The sequence below is a fragment of the Schistocerca piceifrons genome, chromosome 7 (genome assembly GCF_021461385.2).
Source record: "Schistocerca piceifrons isolate TAMUIC-IGC-003096 chromosome 7, iqSchPice1.1, whole genome shotgun sequence".
Lineage (NCBI taxonomy): Eukaryota > Metazoa > Arthropoda > Insecta > Orthoptera > Acrididae > Schistocerca > Schistocerca piceifrons.
In genome coordinates, this window is record NC_060144.1 from 81,954,661 (window position 1) to 81,976,529 (window position 21,869).

General features: G+C 41.3%; 1 protein-coding gene across 1 annotated transcript in view; it reads right to left on the reverse strand.

Annotated features, from left to right (window-relative positions):
* LOC124805138 (modular serine protease-like) overlaps positions 1-21,869 on the reverse strand; it is a 224,167-nt gene that overhangs the window by 17,886 nt on the left and 184,412 nt on the right. Inside the window, exon 8 of the mRNA XM_047265601.1 lies at positions 14,064-14,231. Within this exon, the coding sequence (XP_047121557.1) occupies positions 14,064-14,231 (168 nt within the window). The remainder of the gene's footprint in view (positions 1-14,063; positions 14,232-21,869) is intronic.

Consider the following 21,869-nt stretch of genomic DNA (forward strand, 5'->3'; position numbering starts at 1 on the left):
ACAGAATCCAAACTGATCTTCCCCGGGGTTGGCTTCTACTAGTTTTTCCATTCATCTGTAAAGAATTTGTGTTAGTTATTTTGCAGCCATGGCTTATTAAACTGATAGTTTGGTAATTTTCACATCTGTCAACACCTGCTTTCTTTGGGATTGGAATTTTATATTCTTCTTGAAGTCTGAGGGTATTTTGCCTGTCTCATACATCTTGCTCACTAGATGGTAGAGTTTTGTTAGGCCTGGCTCTCCCAAGGCTGTCAGTAGTTCTAATGGAATGTTGTCTACTCCCGGGGTCTTGTTTCAAATTAGGTCTTTCAGTGCTCTGTTAAATTCTTCACACAGTATCATATCTCCTATTTCATCTTCATCTACATTCTCTTCCATTTCTATAATATTGTCCTCAAGAACATCGCCCTTGTATAGACCCTCTATATACTCCTTCCACCTTTCTGCTTTCCCTTCTTTGCTTAGCACTGGTTTCCATCTGAGCTCTTTATGTTCATACAAGTCGTTCTCTTTTCTCCAAAGGTCTCTTTAATTTTCCTGTAAGCAGTATCTATCTTACCCCTAGTGATATGTGCCACTACATCCTTACATTTGTCCTCTAGCCATCCCTGCTTAGCCATTTTGCACTTCCTGTCGAAATCATTTTTGAGACATTTGTATTCCTTTTTGCCTGATTCATTTCCTGCATTTTCATATTTTCTCCTTTCATCAATTAAATTCAATATCTCTTCTGTTACCCAAGGATTTCTATTAGCCTTCATCTTTTTACCTACTTGATCCTCTGCTACCTTCACTATTTAGTCTCTCAAAGCTACCCATTCTTCTCCTACTATATTTCTTTCCCCATTCTTGTCAATCGTTCCCTAATGCTCTCCCTGAAGCTCTCTACAACCTCTGGTTCTTTCTGTTTATCCAGGTCCCACCTCCTCAAATTCCCACCTTTTTGCAGTTTCTTCAGTTCTAATCCACAGATCATAACCAATAGATTGTGGTCAGAGTCCACATCTACACCTGGAAATGTCTTCCTGAATCTCTGTCTTACAATTATATAATCTATCTGATACCTTCTAGTATCTCCAGGCTTCTTCCATGTATACAACTTTCTTTCATGATTCTTGAACCAAGTGTTAGCTATGATTAAGTTATGCTCTGTGAAAAATTCTACCAGGCGGCTTCCTCTTTCATTTCTTCCCCCCATCCCATATTCACCTACTACATTTCCTTCTCTCCCTTTTTCTAGTATCAAATTCCAGTCAGCCATGACTATTAAATTTTCGTCTCCCTTCACTATCTGAATAATTTCTTTTATCTCATCATACATTTCATAAATCTCTTCATCATCTGCGGAGCTAGTTTGCATATAAACTTGTACTACTGTGGTAGGGATGGGCTTCATATCTCTCTTTGCCACAATAATGCATTCACTATGCTGTTTGTAGTAGCTTACCTGCATTCCTATTTTTCTATTCATTATTAAACCTACTCCTGCATTACCCCTATTTTATTTTGTATTTATAACCCTGTATTCACCTGACCAGAAGTCTTGTTCCTCCTGCCACTGAACTTCACTAATTCCCGCTATATCTGACTTTAACCTATCCATTTCCCTTTTTAAAGTTTCTAGCCTACCTGCCCGATTAAGAGACCTGACATTCCATGCTCCAATCTGTAGAACACCAGTTTTCTTCCTCCTGATAACAATGTCCTCCTGAGTAGTCCCTCCCCGGAGATCTGAACGGGGGACTATTTTACCTCCGGAATATTTTACCCAAGAGAACGCCATCATCATTTAACCATATAGTAAAGCTGCATGCCCTTGGGAAAAATTACAGCTGTAGTTTCCCCTTGCTTTCAGCCATTCACAGTACCAGCAGAGCAAGACCATTTTGGTTAGTGTTACAAGGCCAGATCAGTCAATCATTCAGACTGTTGCCCCTGCAACTACTGAAAAGGCTGCTGCCCCTCTTCAGGAACCACACGTTTGTCTGGCCTCTCAACAGATACCCCTCCGTTGTGGTTGCACCTATGGTACGGCTATCTGTATCGCTGAGGCACACAAGCCTCCCCACCAACGGCAAGATCCATGGTTCATGGGGGGAGACGTGTATGCTTAATCCAAGATATCTTACGGATGTGACTGCTTCCAAAGATTTCAATAGTGTAATAATGCATTAAAGGGTCTACCTGTCTATTTATGTGCAGTATGTTACATTTATTTGTGAGGATCTGACTACATTTACATCCACAGTGAAGCTCTCTCCAGTTTTAAGCAGTTTTCTAGTAGGACTTTAGAATAACAGCACGTCATTTCCATCTATCACAACTTTTCTCAGCACATACAGGTCTGAGACATCTTGTACAAAGCCCTTGAACTTTGACCACTTATATTCAGCATTTCAAGGCCTGGTGATGAATGCTTCACATCGACCATTCGGGTAATCTTAAATCTTTTCCTTCACACACCTGCTAAGCAGAAATATCCTCCTAAATTCCTAACCTCAGCCATATACAGTGACAGTATAGTGGTCTTATGATAAGTTAGTCCCTGTTCTACATAAACTGAATCAAAAAGTTCAGGCTTCATTGTAATCAGTACATCTAACAAACTTCCGGCATAGGGAGTCACCCTCATTCTGCTAACATTACTTTCCAAGAGGGCTAAGGAATGCATAAAGGTTCTCAGAATCCAGGGGCCCTTGGGATGGAGAACTGCCCTTAAAAGGTGGAAGAATCAACAATGATCAACAGCATGAGGATGCAGAAGCCAATGGAAATTCCTGGATCTAAGACACTTAACGTATTCACAGGGCATGAGGCCAGTAACTGAGAAAGTGTCTTGACGATCTCTCTATTGGAATAAGATTCCAGATTAGCCCACCATTCAGATTCCTGGGAGTGAACTGCCAAACAGAAGTCAATTTTGAGTAAATGATTCAATGACTAACAAAAGGGTAGCATTCTAAAAACAGAAAATGAAATTTCCGAAGTTTGAAGGTGATAGGGGAGCTAAAAAATCTAAAATGATGCAAAACCTCAATCTAGATACAGTGAGGATAATTGAAGTTAAATGGGAAGAATATGGGAATTTCTGATCTGACAAATATAGCATAATAGAAGCATGGAGCTGTGTAGCCAGAGTAGGGTTCGTCATGAATAGGGAGGTACATCAAACAGCAATTACTTTGACCAGCTCAGTGGTACTATTATTCTCATCAAAATCAGTGATAAACCAATGCCAAAAAAATAATTCAGGTATACATGCCAACACCACAAGCATAAAATGAAGGGAGACAGTGTTTATAAGAACACTAAACAGCTAACTCAGTAATGTAAAGGGAAATGATAACCTAATAATCATGGGAGTGCTAGAGTAGGGTAAGGAATATAAAAAAAAAATACGAGAGAATATGGACTTGGTACAACAAATGAGAGAGGAGAAAGACTCCTCAAGTTCTGTAGTAAGCTTTAGCTGGTAATAGGAAATACATGTTCAAAAGTCACAAGAGGAGAAGGCATACTTAGATAAGTTCTGAAAACATGGGAAGATTTGAGCTGCATTGCATTATGGTCAGACTGATATTCTCAAATCAGAATTTGGATTGTAAGACATAACAAGATGAAGATTTAGACTTATACCACAATTTGTTAATTATGAAGAGAAGGATAAAGTTTAAGAGAGTCTCAGGAAAAATCAACATGGAAAGAACTATGTTACTGAGGAATAATGATATGCATTTGAAGACTGTAGATATTGTGATAATGAATACTACATTATGCATCTAAGTTGAAGAGCAATGGACATCTCTAAAAAAGGCAACAACAGAAGTTTGACAGACAAAAATGAGTACAAGTAGGGTACCTTGTGCATAAAATGCATATAAAATTAAAATAACTCACCGCGAAGTTCATCACTGATCAATCAAATTAAGAAACCCTGACTTAGGAAATGCCTTTGATAGGAGTGGAGTAGATGGTAGTGGGAGGATGCATAAGACAGGTATTGTGTCTACATGATTACTCTGCAGTTCACATTTAAGTGCTTGGCAGAGGGTTTATCGAACCACAATCATACTATCTCCCTACCATTCCACTCCTTAACAGCGCGCGGTAAAAACGAACACCTAAACCTTTCTGTTCGAGCTCTGATTTCTCTTATTTTATTTTTATGATCATTCCTACCTATGTAGCTTGGGCTCAACAAAATATTTTCGCATTCGGAAGAGAAAGTTGGTGACTGAAATTTCATAAATAGATCTCGCCGCGACGAAAAATGCCTTTGCTTTAATGACTTCCATCCCAACTCACGTATTATATCTGCCACACTCTCTCCCCTATTATGTGATAATATAAAATGAGCTGCCCTTTTTTGCACCCTTTCAATGTCCTCCATCAATTCCACCTGGTAAGGATCCCACACCGCGCAGCAATATTCTAACAGAGGACGAATGAGTGTAGTGTAAGCTGTCTGTTTAGTGGACGTGTTGCATCTTCTAAGTGTTCTGCCAATGAAACGCAACCTTTGGCTCGCCTTCCCCACAATATTATCTATGTGGTCTTTCCAACTGAAGTTGTTCGTAATTTTTACACCCAGGTACTTAGTTGAATTGACAGCCTTGAGAACTGTACTATTTATCGAGTAATCGAATTCCAACGGATTTCTTTTGGAACTCATGTGGATCACCTCACACTTTACGTTATTTAGCGTCAACTGCCACCTGCCACACCATACAGCAATCTTTCCTAATTCGCTTTGCAACTGATACTGGTCTTCGGATGACCTTACTAGATGGTAAATTACAGCATCATCTGCGAACAACCTAAGAGAACTGCTCAGATTGTCACCCGGGTCATTTATATAGATCAGGAACAGCAGAGGTCCCAGGACGCTTCCCAGGGGAACACCTGATATCATTTCAGTTTTACTTGATGATTTGCCATCTATTACTATGAACTGCAACCTTCCTGACAGGAAATCACGAATCCAGTCGCACAACTGAGACGATACCCCATAGGCCCGCAGCTTGATTAGAAGTTGCTTTTAAGGAATGGTGTCAAAAGCTTTCCGGAAATCTAGAAATACGGAATTAACTTGAGATCCCCTGTCGACAGCGGCCATTACTTTGTGCGTATAAAGAGGTATCTGCATTGCACAAGAACAATGTTTTCTGAAACCATGCTGATTACGTATCAATAGATCGTTTCCTTCGAGGTGATTCATAATGTCTGAATACAGTATATGCTCCAAAACCCTACTGCAAACTGACGTCAATGATATAGGTCTGTAGTTTGATGGATTACTCCCACTACCCTTCTTAAACACTGGTGCGACCAGCGCAAATTTCCAATCTGTAGGTACAGATCTATCGGTGAGCAAGCAGTGGTATATGATTGCTAAGTAGGTAGCTATTGTATCAGCGTAATCTGAAAGGAACCTAATCGGTATACAATCTGGACCTGAAGACTTGCCCGTATCAAGCGATTTGAGTTGCTTCTCAACCCCTAAGGTATGTACTTCTAAGAAACTCATGCTAGCAGCTGTTCGTGTTTCAAATTCTGGTATATTCCATTCATCTTCCCTGGTGAAGGAATTTCTGAAAACTGCGTTCAATAACTCCGCTCTAGTGGCAAAGTCGTCGGTAACAGTACCATTGACACTGCGCAGCGAAGGTATTGACTGCGTCTTGCCGCTTGTGTACTTTACATTCAACCAGAATTTCTTCAGATTTTCTACCAAATTTCGAGACGTTTCATTGTGGAACCTATTAAAGGCATCTCACATTGAAGTCCATGCCATATTTTGCACGTCTGTAAATTTTAGCCAATCTTCGGGAGTGGCAATGAGGCAAGGGGTTGGGAATGGGGTTGCAGTAGAGATGGACAGGAATATCAGATAAGCTGGATTGGAAGCTGTGAGAGGGTTAGAGAGGATAGTGAGGAAGATAGTTCTCATCTATCAGGGCTGGAGGAGAAGTAGTCAAAACCATGGCAAAGAATGTGATTCAGCTGTTCCACTCCTTGGTACGAGAGGGGCTTTTGTGGCCAGACAGCGGGTATGTGGGGCATGGTAAGTAACTGGGGAGACAAGGCACAGGATGTCTGTTTTTGGAAAAGGTGGGAGGGGTAATTTTGCCATGGGAGACCCTTGGAAAACTTTGAGATTCACTGCTTTTCACTGCAGATTCAAGAACCATGAGTGGCTAGGTTGTATGCACAGGACATCTTGGCATGGAACAGGTGGCAGCTGTCACAATGGAGACATTGTCAGTGGTTGCTGGTTCTGTTGCGGATAGAGGTACTTATGCACCCATCGGGAGTTGGAAGTTCACATCAAGGAAGCTACCTTGTAGGATTGAGGAGAATCAGATGATGCACCACATAGAGGAGAAGCTGCTGAGGTTCTGGGGGAATGTGGACAGGATATTTCAACAGTAAATCTACATATACATCTGTCATTACCTTTCCTTTCCTATTCCACTTGTAAATTGATCAAGGGAAAAAGGACTGCCTATATGCCCCTGCATATACCCTAATTTCTATTATTTTGTCTTCATGGCCCTTATTATGCCAAATGTATAGTGGCAGCAGTAGAATCATTCTGCAGTCAGATGCAAATGCAAGTTCTCTAAATTTCTTCAACAATGTCTCATGAACAGAACATAGTCTTCCCTCCAGGGATTCCCATTTGAATTCACAAAGCATCTTCATATCACTTGCATGATGATCGAACCTGCTGGTAACAGAACTAGCAGCACACTTCTGAATTGTTTCACTATCTTTCTTTAATCCCATCTGGTTTGTTTTAGGGCGCAAAAACAACTACGGTCAGAACACGAAGATAAGAAAGGGGTTAAAAATGACTGCACGTTAAGCCAATTCGATGGAAGGAAAGACAGCTAAAAACAGGGACTTCCAGAAAGGTATCCTTCTTATCCAGTCAACACCTAAAACCCTTGTGTGATCCAGGTTCATTGATATTTTCATGATGTGGATTCATGACAAAGATAATCTTGGCTCTTTTCTCCATAACATGAACAGCTACTCCGAAATCCACTTGACTTGATCCTTCTAAACTAAACAAGCCACCTTCCTTGATGTTGATCTTTGTCTCTCAGATGGTACCATAAATACATGTGTTCACATCAAGTACACCAACCACCAACAGTATCTCCACTAGGACAGCTGTTACAAGTTCCAATTAAAAAAGTTTCTTCCTCACTGACACTCACTCATGGAAGCCACATACGCAGTGGAAAGTAGGAGTTGTCAAAATATACCAATTACATTACCTAAGCCTTTAATGACTGATCTCCAGGGTCTCTCCTCTTATGACTTAACAGTCCTGTTAACCATCCCCAACCAGCACTCCTCTGATTACCCAGAGGTGAAAAGCTCAACCATATCCTTCACCACAGCTTCAACTATCTCTCATCCCACCCTCAGCTGAGGAATACCCTATTGATAATTCTGCCTACATCACTCAAAGTAGTGTGCCACTGCCAACCTAACGTACTGAATATCTTCGTCTATCCCTACACCAATCCTGCACCCCATGGATCATTCCCTTGGTGGTCAACATAGGTGCAAGACCTATCTGTCACACCTACCCACCCACCCACCACCACTTACTGCTGCTGCCACTACTACTGCTACCACTACTACTACTACTACTACTACTACTACTACCATTACATTCCAGTCAAAAGCATTTCCTACACAATAAAAGGCAACACCATGTTATATAACTTATTCCTGCAATTACTGTGCAGTACTCTGTGTGGGCATAAAAGGTAACCAACTGTCTACTAGCATAAATGGCCACTACCAAACTGTGTCAAACTGAAAACTTGACCGTCCAGTTGCTAAACATGCTGTGCACCACAACATTAAGGACATTAACAGCTGCTGCACTATGCGAGCAACTTGGATACTCCGTTGCGGCACAAGTTTCTCTAAACTATGTAGGTGGGAATTGTCTCTCCCCATATCCTGTGGTCTTCCATGCCCCGTGTTCAAAACCTGTGCTAAGCTGTTTTCCATTGCCTCACCTTATTTTTTCCTTCTTTCTTCTATAAATACAGCTCCTGTCCTATGTGGATTATGTATTACCTTCTCCCACCAGTCTTCCTACAGCCCCCACTCCCTCCCCCTCGTGCAGTCTCTCTCACTCTCTCTCTCTCTCTCTCTCTCTCTCTCTCTCTCTCTCTCTCTATTCCTTGTATGCCCTCAGGACCCTTCTCGTCTTGTTGTGAAGCTGCCCAGTTATCTGTCTTTCTCACTCCTGCCTCACACTATCCTGCTATGCCCTCCTAGCTTCATGCATCGTTCCCCACACGCTCCCCATATCCTTAACCCCACACAACTGATCGCTAATAATCAATGTTGCTGCGGCAGGGCTACAGTGTGCTTGGGTGTCTATCTGGTTGTGTGTGTGAACGAATAGCCATCTTGGATTGTGGAGTTTTACATACTGTTAAAAACAGGAGAAAGTAGACACTACTGGAAATACTTGAAATTGGTAAATACACAACAGAGAATGCCAGCTTTGTATTAAATCCTTTTCCCCTGTTAAGTGTAGTTATACAAATATTAGATTACAATTATACACTCATCTTTATTTTTCATCTATTGTTAAATATAATGAATGATGTCCACATAAAAAAATTATTTTTCAGTTTTAGTTAAGTATAATTACTTCTTCATAACATAAACCTGTAATGCTTTCCTTTGTAAACTCCCACATGTAACTATCTTTCTTACTTTTCCATCTTCATTACGAGTAATACCTGTGTAAGTTGTTCATCATTTTATCTGTGTTGCTGGCATTCAGTTGCCACCAAACCATGGCCTAAGAAGCTGACTGGTGGTTCATGGCTAAAAAATATAATTCTGCAGAATATTAGAAAAGTGTTTCCTATGCAATATTAGTGAGGATGTGGTTCATCACAGTGATCAGAAATGAGGTAGTTAGTTTGGAATCAATCAGCTTCTCAATGGCAACAAGGCCATGGGCACTGGGGATAGCAATGAGCAGGGTACCAGATGGTAAAGGGGCACAAACTGTTGAGAGTGGGCAGAGGAAAATGTTAGAGTCTTTTATATAGGAGACCACGTTTCGAGTAATAGGCTGAAGATGTTGGTCCAAAATAGTAGAGATCATCTCTGTGGGGCTGCAGTATCCAGGCACAGTGGGGGCACCATGTGTAATTGGGTCATACATTTTAGGAAGCATTTAAAAGGGAAGAATCAAGGAATTGGTGGGAGTGAGAAGGGGGCAGAGACTCGGGTAATGGGTTCTTGGATGGACCTAAGGATCTGAAGAGGAAATGAAGTTCATGCTGCACTTCTGGCATCGGGTGACTGTGGAAGTGACTGGAGGCAGATATGGGTAATAGCAGGTGGAAGCCATCTCCTGGTTCATAAACAACAGTGGTGGAGCCTTTATCAATAGATAAGATTATGAAGTCAGGACCAATTTTTAGGTGGTGGATTGCAGTTCCTTCTACAGGTGTGAAGTTAGTTTCCATGTTGAGGGGTTTGGGTCATTATGGTGCGGCAAGGTTTGAGGTTAGGAATTTATAGAAACTTATCACAGGATGATTTTGGCAGGGGGGGGGGGGGGGGGGGGAGGTTGTATCACAGACAGATGGAGGAGTATAATGAGTAAGGGTAGCATTCAGTATTGGTTATAGGTCAAGTATGACTGGTAGGGTTAGTGGAGGAAAAGTGTTTTCACTGTAAGGACTGGGAGGTATAGAGAAGGTCTTTAAAAAGCTCAGCATGACTCAGTTTGGAAGTGGGGCAAAATACGAGGCATTTGGAAAGGACTGATACTTTTCAGGGCTGCGCGGCTTTTGGAGGGCAGGTTCATAACTGCATTACAGGTCTATTTAGGCTCTGGCTTCTGTAGGATTGGGGAGGAAATTTTAGATAATGTGGCAGATGTAATATGTCTGAAAGTAGGTCCATGGTCTTGGTGCCCTTGAGTACTAAGTTTGCCAACATCTGACTGACTCCAAGCTCACAACCTCCTTCCTGGTCCTGCTCACCATGATCAGCTATATACTCATCCACAATTACTTCTCTTTTGACAGTAGCATTTACACACAAATCCAACATACAGGCATTGGTACCCACATGGCACTATTCCATGGCAACCTATTCATGGGCCATCTAGAGGAGTCCTTACCAACCAGCACTGGGAATACTGCCGTTTCAACAGCTGTTACCCATTCTACACCAAGATGTACCTTCCATGCAGCCTAGTCATCCACAATTGTTGCATCTGCACTGATAAGCAGTCCATTTCAAAATATGCAGAGGATCTCACTGGAGCCTTCACAGACTGATGTTACCCTCCCCATCTGGTATAGAAACAGATCTACCAAGTTTGTATCATCCCTCATTACTAATTAATCAGCCACAAAGGAGTGCACCCTCATGACTCACTACCACTTAGGACTGGAGCAACTGCATCACATTCCCCACCAGGATTTCAACTATCTACCACTGTGCCTTGACATCAGAAAAAAATCTCCTCCACAGCTTCCACATTGGAATTCCATGGGCAACCCAATGTTTGCAATAACCTTGTCTGTCCTTATTGCATTCCCACTGCCAGCCTCCTGCTCCAAGGCTCATATCCCTGAGAAAGACCTGGATGCATCCCACACATATCCCACTACTACCAGACCAGGCCACCACTAGACCACCAAATTGTCAATCAAGCTACATGGCAGGGTGTGCTCAATATTAGTGACTGAGCTACCTGCCATGTCATCTGGATTTTCCACACTGACAAGAGCCCTTTTGAACCACATGGATGTGCACTCTCCCTGTGATATACCTCTCATTTCCATAAGCCGCCTGGCCATCAACCTTTGCTGCCTATCCTCTTCACTGCTGTCTTTCCAGTCCTCCATCCTTTCCCCACAATATCCCTGCAGCCCTGTATGCAACCACAGGCAGCACTACAGGATGTCCCCCACCCGTACACTGCCACCACTGCTACCTCTGGCCATGCATGTTCTGTACCTCCACTACCCATCCCAACTGAGATCGCTACTTGCCCTAGCAGGGCAGTGGCTCCTCCAGATGACAGTGGTCATGTGTGTTTGTGTGAATGTGGATTATATATATATATATATATATATATATATATGTGTGTGTGTGTGTGTGTGTGTGTGTGTGTGTGAGTGTGTGTGTGTGTGTGTGTGAGTGAATGTGAGAGAGAGAGAGAGAGAGAGAGAGAGAGAGAGAGAGAGAGAGAGTGTCTGCCTGCCTAATGAAGGACTTTGTCCAATACCTAAATTCTACTATTGAATGAGCCTTTGTCCTGTTCAGAACCTCCTGTACATGGAGAGTAGCAGCCTATCATAATATCGACACTATTATTTCATCCCAGATTTTGCATTGTTGGATTTTCCCCAGTTATCAACATAACTTCTTATTATGCTTCCTTTTTTATGTTGCACAGTAGTTAATTTGATTTACTTTGATAGGTGTGATTTGTTTGCCAACTTTTCTGCATGTCTCATTAATACAGAAGTATTGCAAAGGCATGCTGCCAAGTTCCCATAAACAAGATACTGTTGTGACTCTTCAAGCTCTCCCGGTGGATGTATCGTAAATAGTCTTCATAGGTTTGCTGCCGATCATATTATGCAAATTCCACAATATTTCCTCAGAGCAACTGTTCAACATCTTCAGGTACTTCAACCTTGCTGGTGGCTAGGCACAACTGATGGTATCCACACATCGATGCCACGTTTCTAGAAAATGTGTGTGAAGAATGCGCAGCCGCAGAAATTACCCATGTGCAATGATTTGCCATTCTCAAACTCCCTCTGTCAAAAATCACAGAGTAGCTCTCCTGCATGTGCGCTGTATGCTGCATTTGTCAACAGTGCCACCAGATGTTACTCAGCAACAACCATACTAGGCCAGTGTTATGACGGGCCTGTTATCAAAGAATCTTGATTTTCGTGTCATGATTTAATAGCAGCCAATGCAGGGTTCCAGGCTGCGCTCATTTGAAATGACGTATCCTTGTTGATGAGATTATCAGCTGTATGTGTATGTATTGCTTTCTTAATGATGCAATCCCAGAAAGGTGATGTCGGTGATAAAACTTCCATCTTTTCATAAATCATACGATGTCCTGTATTCAGGCAGTGTTCTGCAATTGCCAACTTTTCCGGTTGACGAAGGCGTTTATGATGCTGATGTTCATTGCAGTGTTCTTGTACTGTGCAACATGTGTGGCCTATAAACACTGCTCCACACTGACAAGGAATCTTGTACACAACACATTTCCTCGGGCCAATGTCATCCTTAACTGAACTAACAGGTTTCTCAGTTTTTCAGATTGTTGAAATACACACTTAATTCCATATCTTCCAAGAACTCTTCCAATTCTGGATGATATGACACCAAAATATGGCAAAAAGGCAAAAGTGGTGGGTGTCTTCGTATTTTCATTCTGCTCCATAGATTGAATTCGTCTGGGCCTGAATGCATTACCTATCTGTCTCTCAGAATAACTGTTTTGTCGGAACACTGTCTTCAAATGTTGTATTTCACTTGACAGTCTCTCAGGGTCAGATACCACATGTGCTCTAAGAACTAACGTACATAATGCACTGCTGCATTGTGCAGGATTATGGCAGCTTGTGGCCTGCAGATATAGATCTGAATGCATTGGCTTGCAAAAGACGCTGTGTCCCAAGGTTCCATCTGCTTTCCTTCATACCAAGACATCAAGAAAAGGTAAAGTACCATCTTTTTCAACTTCCATTGTGAAGTTTATATTTGTATGGAGTGAATTCAGATGCTGAAGAAACATAGGTAGAGTATCAAGTCCATGTGGCCACACCGCAAATGTATCATCCACATACCGCAGAAAACAAGAGGGTTTGAGAGTGGCTGGCTGCAGTGATTTTTCTTCAAAGTCCTCCATAAAATAATTGGCCAGCTCAGGAGACAGAGGGCTTTCCATGGCGACATCGTCCACTTGTTAAAAATATTGGTCATGAAATAAGAAGCATGTTGAAGTAAGCACGTGCTTAAATAATGCTACAATGTCCTCCTCAAACTTGTTGCTAATGAGCTCCAAAGAGTCCTGCAAGGGCACCTTTGTAAATAAAGACACAACATTGAAACTTACTAACAGATCTGATGATCGCAATCTAAGAGTTTTCAGGTAACCTATGAAATCTTCAGAGTTTCGAATGTGATGTCGCACTTGTCTTTGAGAGGTCCCAATAGTGTTGTCAGGTATTTGGCAACAAAATAAGTAGGTGCTCCTATGTTACTTACAATGGGATGTAGAGGTATTATGGCTCTTGGGTAGGCCATAGTGTCTAGGTGGAAGCGCAGCCTGTTGATGCAAGCCCTTAGTGACTTTCGTGGAATTGAGCTATTCCTGATGAGTTCCACAGTTTTTCTATGGATCCTACCCATCAGATCACTTTTTAATTTACTATATGCAGGATTGTTGAGCAGTTTGTATATCTTGCTGTTATATTCTGTGTGTGAGAGAAATACAGTAGCATTTCCTTTGTCAGCAGTTAAGATGATGGTGTCTTGGTCTTCTCTCAATTCTCGTAGAACATTTCTTTCAGCTGAGGTGATGTTAAAGTTGGAGCTCTTAGATGAAGCTTGAGTCAAGATGCGGCATGTGTCACGCCTTATCTCTATGTCAGCATCCTTAGGAAGTTTCGAAACAGCCTGCTCTATTCCAATAATCACATTTCAGATGGGAATGGTCTCTGGTGTAGGTGCAAAATGCAGACCCTTCTCTAGCACCGAAACGGGCAGTTGCTCCAAGGAAATATTGTGGAATTTGCACAATGTTATCCAGCAGCAAGCCCATGAAGACTATTTACAAGATACTGTTATACATCTACTAATAATCTGTGCTGTTATGCCAGCCAAATAAAATGATAATGCCATGAGGTAACAATAAATACATGGCAAATTCTTTATTTTTCTGTCTGATGACTGAACAATATGCAATTTATAGTAAGACATTACCAGTTGTTTTCTTACTAGATTCAACGTACATGTCCCTTATCACCTGGTCCAACACCGTAAACATCATCCCAGTCCACACACACAGGACTAATCATCTCTGTTAGCTGAAATGGGAAGTCCACTGTCAGTACTGCTATGTCATCACGAAATGCCGTTGCTGACCCCTGGAAAGTTTGAGGGATATCAATGGCCCTTACCTGCAAATTTCAGAAACAAATATTATTTCAGTTCATGTGAATATTAACTAAAATTTTCTCTTCTGTCTGCAAATAATATGTTCATTAACTTTTAACATTACTATCAATACCAAAACCCAGAAGCATATGATTCTAAAGATATATAAGTACAAATATGTTCATAAATGTTATCAAATATGGCACATAATGAGAACTCATTTTATTTTATTCTTATTGATCTTTGCTGAACACACCATTATTCTACTAAATATCTGACGATTAAAAACATTTTAGCAAGATAACAGACAGTACACAAGAGATGAAAGGGACCATAACATATATTAACTGGCAAAAATTTAATTTCACACCCCAACAAAAGTTTGGAATATCATAGAATTTAATACAATGAATTCTTATAGTACTCCCATTGAGGTTTGTACAATACCTTATTAACAAAATAAACATAATTCCTTCCAAAGACAAGAAAAACTTTTGTTGGTTACAAAAATCACTGCAAAACAAAGCAGGCTCTCTCCTAAGTGTACACCTTGGAAGCAAAAGCAGTGATGATTATTAACAGTCTTTCGTAGAGTTTATGGCCTCCTGACATACAGACGAGTTCTTCCACTGTGTGAGGTATGCTCTGGACAAGAGCATCAAGTTTATCTTGGGGTATGAGGTCCCAGTGGCAGCTTCAATGAGATCCTGAAGATTGTCAGGTGGATTCGGATGCTGTGCAATGGCCACCTTCAACCCCCATGCATGCTCAATTGCATTTGCATCTGGAGACTGTATTGGCCAATGCATTTGGTTGACATTGCATCTTTGAAGTAACCAAGGCACTGCTAGAGTATGGTGCGGTCTCGCATTATCATCAACTAGGATGAAGCTGTCACTGACTTCCCATCTGTAGGGTCTTACGATCATTTGTAGGATCTCTTGGAAGTATCAAGGACCAGTCAAATTGCTGTAGATAGGAATTAGAGGGGTCCACCATCCTATCATTATTACCGACCACAACATTAGATTTCCACCTGCAAACAGACGGATTTCCTGAATGTTTCTGCTGTTGTATAGCACTTCTCGAAACAATAAAACTTCTAGTGTCCAGTCGCATACCAATCCTGTCTCATCACAAAACATAACATTACTCCATTCTGCAATGGTCCAAAGTTGATGTGCAAGACCCTAGGTCCTTCGATTGTGTCAGTTCTGTTGGTTCAATGCTAACCTTGTCATTCACCTTCTGGAATGATCATGCTGATGCAATGTTCTATGCACTGTTTGGACTGAGATATGAATTCCTGTTCCCTGGAAGAAGCCATTTCCAACATTTCTGGCAGCCGATGTTGGGCGCCTGCGAGCCAACTTGGAGGACACGATTCTGCATTGTTGTTGTCATACGAGATGACAACTACGAGGTCTATCTTTCACATTTGCTGTCTCTCTATATTTCCTAACCATCTCAGACACATCACTTTGAGTGACATATAATTGATTGGCAACATACTGCTGTGTATGACTTGCTGACAGTAAAGTCTCTATCCACACTCTATCAAAGTGTTGTATGCCTCTATGTGGCATGTTACTGCAGTGCTGAACACAAACCAAATGAAGCTGTTGTTGAAACTGGACTGCTCATCATGTACCATTGTGGCAGCAGTTTTTACATGACTGAAGAAGGCCCACAGGGCATCCCAGTAATAAATGCCATCCAGTATATGGGCTCTAACTGCATAATCCATGAGCTGCTTAGGGCAATGAGACCTCTAGTATCTTAGACTGCATTTTATGTAAGTATTCCAAAGTTTTGTTTAGCAGTGTATTTTAAACTCTTGGTAGTGGAAAGTAAATAAAAAATTAATAACAACATAATTTTTTGGTTATAAGTTGACTTCCATAAGACAGAAGCAATATGTAATCACAGCACTGTTGCTTAATAGTCCATGGGATAGTACAGAAGGTGTAGGTGGGAACAGACAATTTACGACCATCATTCACCCCTAAATTAAATGGATAGTAATATAAACAACAATGTAAATTCTTGTATAACATGGAAACAATCAATTATTGACAAAGTAATTTAACTGGATAGATAAAACATCTACTCACCAAGCAGTGACAGATCACATACATAAAGGACGGTTGTAATTGGCAAGCTTTCAGAGCCAGTGGCTCCTTCTTCAGGCAGAAGGGTTGAAAGGGAAGGAAGAGGGGTGAAGGAAAAGGTCTGGAGAGGTGTAGGAAAAGGGTTAGATTTTGGAAAAGTCACCCAGAACTGTGGATCAGGGGATTCTTGCTGCACGGGATGGGAAGGGAAGTCTTGTGGACATGTTATACATTTCCTGTCATAATTTTGTGGGAACAATTAGAAACAACAAAAAATTATATTATATCTTGATTACTGGTAATTACAAATACTGTTGGAACAAATAAACTCTTCCATTCCTCTGAAAAGAATTCCTTAATACTATAAAAAACTTTTATTCACATGAAACTCTTCAATGCCATCTCAAAGTAGAGTCCACATGAGTTGTTTAAATTCTTTGGAAATTTTTTTAAAGATTTGATCCTCATGTAATACGAGTTTGTGTCTGCACCTTCTTGCCACACCTTTTCGGATGATAATCACAGAATATCCTTGGATTATAGATATGCACATCTGTTTTTAGACTCTAGTACTGCTTATATTCTAAAATTAGTTGAACAATTTTATAAACACATATTTATGGCAGTGTTCATAAATTCTTGCATCTGAACATCCCACTGCAAGACTCAGTATCAATAAGCTTGCACACAATCTTTATTGCCTTTGTAGGATGAATACCCTATTTACATTTACATCTATATTCTGTAAACCACTGTGAAGTGCATGACAAAGGTATGTCCCACTATGTCAGATATTAGATTTTTTTCCGTTCCATTCACATACAGAGAGCAGGAAGAATTACTGTTTAAAGGCCTCTACACATACTATAATTAATCTAATCTTTTCATCATGAGCAACACATGAGGGGTTGTTGCATATGCCTAGAGTCATCATTTAAGGCCATTCCTGAAACTTCATGCACAGGCTTTCTCGGGATAGTTTACATCTATGCTCAAGAGTCTGACAGTTCAGTTTCTTCAGAACCTCTGTGACCCTCTCCCATAGGTCAAACAAACCTGTGACCATTTGTCCTATCCATCTCTGTATAAGTTCAATATTCTCTGTTAGTCCTCCTTGGTATGGGTCCCACACACTTCCATAATATTCTCAGATAGGTCACAAGAGTAATTTGTAACAAATCTTTGAACACTGGTTGCATTTCTCTGGTATTCTACCAGTAAACTGAAGTCTGCCTTATCCAACACTAAGTTTATGTGATCACTACATTTCTTATCCTTACAAAGAGTTAGATGATGATGATGTTTGTTTTGTGGGGTGCTCAACTGTGTGGTCATCAGCACCAGTGCAAAGTCCCAATTTTTACACAGTCCATTTTCTTTTCACACTCCAATCTAGTCACTCTCGCAAATAAATGATGATGATGAAATGATGAGGACAACACAAACACCCAGTCCCCAGGCAGAGAAAATCCCAAACCTGGCCAAAAATCGACCCCTGGACCCCACGACCCAGAGGCAGCAATGCTAGCCCCTAGACCATTAGCTGCAGACACAAAGAGCTAGACCTAGGTATCTTATGAAATAACTGATTCCAATTGTGACTCACTGATATTATAGTCATACGATACTACATTTTTTGTTTTGTGAAGTGTACAATCTTACGTTTCTGAATATTTAAAGCAAGTTGCCAATCTTTGAACCATTTTGAAATCTTTTCAAGATCTGACTGAATATTTATGTAAAATCTAAATGGATAGATAAAAAATCTGATCACTAAGTGGTGGTTGAGGAACACACGCACAAAAAGATTTAACTTTTACAAGTTTGCACAGCCAGTGGCTCCTTTTTCTGGCAGGAGAGTTGAAGGGGAAGGAAGAGGACTGAACGAAGAGGACTGGAGAGGTTTAGAGAAAGGGGTACAGTTCAGAAAAGTCACCCAGAACCCCAGGTCAGGGGAGACTTACCAGATGGGATGAGAACAAAAGACTGCTTGTTGCAGACTGCACCAGATGAGATTTGAAAACCTGAGAGCTTAAAGGGGGAAGATGGGATAATGTGTAAGACAGAGACTAATAAGTGTGAAAAGCTAAGTGCACTGTATGTAACATAGGTAGGAGGGGAGGCAGCAAGAACTAGACAGGTCAGAAAATGAAAGAAGTAGAAAATTAAAATGGAGTGAAGAAAAGAGTAGTTACCATGAAGAAATGCTGAGACAGAAGGAACTAAAGTAAATTAAGGCCAGGTGGCTGGCAAGAACAAAGGGCATGGTGTAGTACCAGTTCCCACCTGTGGAGTTCTGAGAAACTGGTGTTTGTGGGAAGAATCCAGATGGAATGTGTGGTGAAACAAGCACCAAGGTCATGACTGTCATGTTGTACAGCATGCTCTGTAACAGGATATTGTGTGTTGCTGATACACACCATCTGCCTATGCCCATTCATCCTGACTGATAACTGGGTGGCAGTCAAGCTGATGTGAATGGCTCAGCAGTGATTACATAACAGCTGGTATATGATGTGTCATTTTAGAGGTGGCTCTCCCTTTGATAGTGTATGTTTTTCAGTTACAGGGCTGGAATAGACAGTGGTATTAGTGTGCATAGGGCAAGTCTTTCAGCAGGGGTGGTCAAAGGGGTAGGAGCCATAGGGTAGGAAAAAGAGTGCAGAAGGAACATAGGGTCTAACAATGATACTGCACAGATTGGAAGGGCAACAAAATCGTATCATGGGTATGGTGGAAAAAATTTCAGACAGAATGGATCTCATTTCAGAGCATGGTTTTAGGAAGTCATGACCTTGTCAAGCTAGCTGATTAATACATTCAAGACCAGGATAATATTGGTTGACAAGTGGTGTGCTGTGAAGTTGTTTTTTGGAGGGGTCACAAGTAATAACTCATAATTATGAGCACCATTCACAACAGTAAAGAGTTTTCAGCCTCTTGTCTAAAGCACTCTCCCCTACTGAATTGTCTGTATTATCCGAGGGCCTCACTTTCAGCCCTAAAACTGTAGTTAATGCTGCTGCTGCTTTTTCTATGCAATGTCAACTGAAAATATCACTTTGCAACCCAATCTCAAAACCTTTACATCAGTAAACTTGACATTGAACCCTGCCTTGAACAGTATGAACCAAGATCCCAACTTGATCCACCACCGCTACCCCAAAATCATCCCTTCCAAGCCTTCCAAGAATTCCTCATATGAAGCATTGCTTTACAACCATTCCTCAAGTCCCTACAACATGACCTAATCTGTCGTCTGCAGTACGCCGGACTCTATGTTCCCAGAAAGCTGATGACTCAATCATTATTCTTCCAACAGACAAGGGATCTACCACTGTGTTACTTGACCAACCGGAGTATGTTAGTGAAGGTCTACCCAGCTGTCTGACACCTCAACATACAGCATCCGCCATCAAAACCCTATCCCTGTGATTCAAACTGACCTGCAGTCCCGTCCAAAAACTTCAGGCCCCTCACTAGGGCTTACACCTCAGTCCATAGAACTTCTGGTCCCACTCAAAGCATGCACCCCCACCTTTAACCTTCTTCCTAAGATCCACAAACCCAATCATCCTAACTGTCCTATAGTTGCTGACTTCAAAGCACCCACCGAATGTATATCTGTCTTAGTTGAGCAACACCTGCAACCCATAGTAAATAGATTTCCCTCCTATATTAAAGATACAAACTATTTCCTAGATTATCTGAAATTCATGCATGTTCCACTCCCACCACTCACCTTGCTTGTCACCACAGATGTGATCTCCCTCGATACCAAAATCCCCCATGGACATTGTCTGTGGCTGAACATTTCCTCAGTCAGTGCCCACCTGATTCCAAGCCTATGACATCCTTCTTGCTCATCTTAATCAACTTTATACTTAGCAACAGTTAACTTTCAGGGGTAAACATACAAACAGATCAGGGGTACAGCCATGAGAAGTAGGATGGCTCCTTCCTATGCCAATCTTTTCATGGGCCACTTGGAAGGGTGTTCCCTAGGATCCATTAGCCTTCAGTCCCTGGTTTGGTTTAGATACATTGATGACATCTTTGTTACATGTATTCATGGTGAGGCTGACCAGTTAAAATTCCTGAAATCTTTAAATATCTTCTCCCAATTAAACTCCACATGGTCCTATTCCTAATCCCATTTCACTTTCCTTGATGTTAATATCATCTTCAAGGAAGCCAAGCTACGCACTTCTATCCACATTAAGCCTACTAACAAAGAACAGTATCTACATTTTGACAGTTGCCATTCTTTCCATGTCAAATGTTCCCTTCCGTACAGCATTCAAGGCAAACATATTTGTTTGGATGCAGACTCTTTATAGCAATACACCACCACTCTCATCTCAGCCTTCACTGAATGTAATTGTCCCAACAGCCTAGTTCAAAAGCAGATTCCCAGGCCATCACTACAAATCCTGGTACTGCTGACCCCTCCAAAAAAACAACTTCAGAGCACACCACTTGTCACCTGTATTATCCTGGTCTTAAATGTATTAATCAGTTACTTCGACAAGGCCACGACTTATTAAAATCATGCCCTGAAATGAGATGCATTTTGCCTGAGGTTTTTCCCACCACATCCAGAATATCTTTCTGTCGCTCTCCCAATCTGTGCGATATCCTTGTCAGATCCTATGCTCTTTCTGCATCCATCTCTCTACCCTATTGCTCCTACCTCTGTGACTATTCCTGCTGCAAGAGTTGACCTACGAACCCTTCTACCACCACCTATTCCAGTCCTGTAGCTGGCAAAACATACACTATCAAAGGGAGAGCCACCTCTGATAAGACACGTCAAATACAAGCTGTTATGTAAACACCGTTCTGCCTTTTATATAGCGTATCAGTCAAGGTGAATGGGCATAGGCAGATGGTGTATACCAGCAACACACAATATCCTGTTACAGAGCAAGCTGTACAACAAGACAATCATGGCCTTGGTGCTTGTTTCACAACATGTACCATCTGGATCCTTCCTACAGACACCAGTTTCTCAGAACTCCACAGGTGGGAACTGGTACTACACCATGCCCTTTGTTCTCGCCAGCCATCTGGTCTTAATTTTCTTTAATTCCTTCTGTCTCAGCATTTCTTCACATTAACTACTTCTTTCTTCACTCCATTTTAGTTTTCTACATCTTTCATTTTCTGACTTGTCTAGTTCTTGCTGTCCCCCCTCCCACCTATGCTACATACAATGCACTTAGCTTTTCACTCTTCTTAACTCATACACAATGTTTTAGTATTAGTCTCTGTCTTGCATATTACCCTGTCTTCAGCCTTTAAGCTCTCAGGTTTTCAAATCTCGTCCGATGCAGTACCCATCAATGTCTTTCATTCTCATCCATCTGGTAAGCCTCCCCTGATCCGGGGTTCTGGGGAACTTTTTTGAACTGTACCCCTTTCCCTAAACATCTCCAGGCTGTTCCTTCAGTCCTCTTCCTTCCCCTTCTACTCTCCTGCCAGAAGAGGGAGCCACTGGCTCTGCAAGCTTGTAAAAGTTAAACCTTTTCATGTGTGTGTTCTCCTACC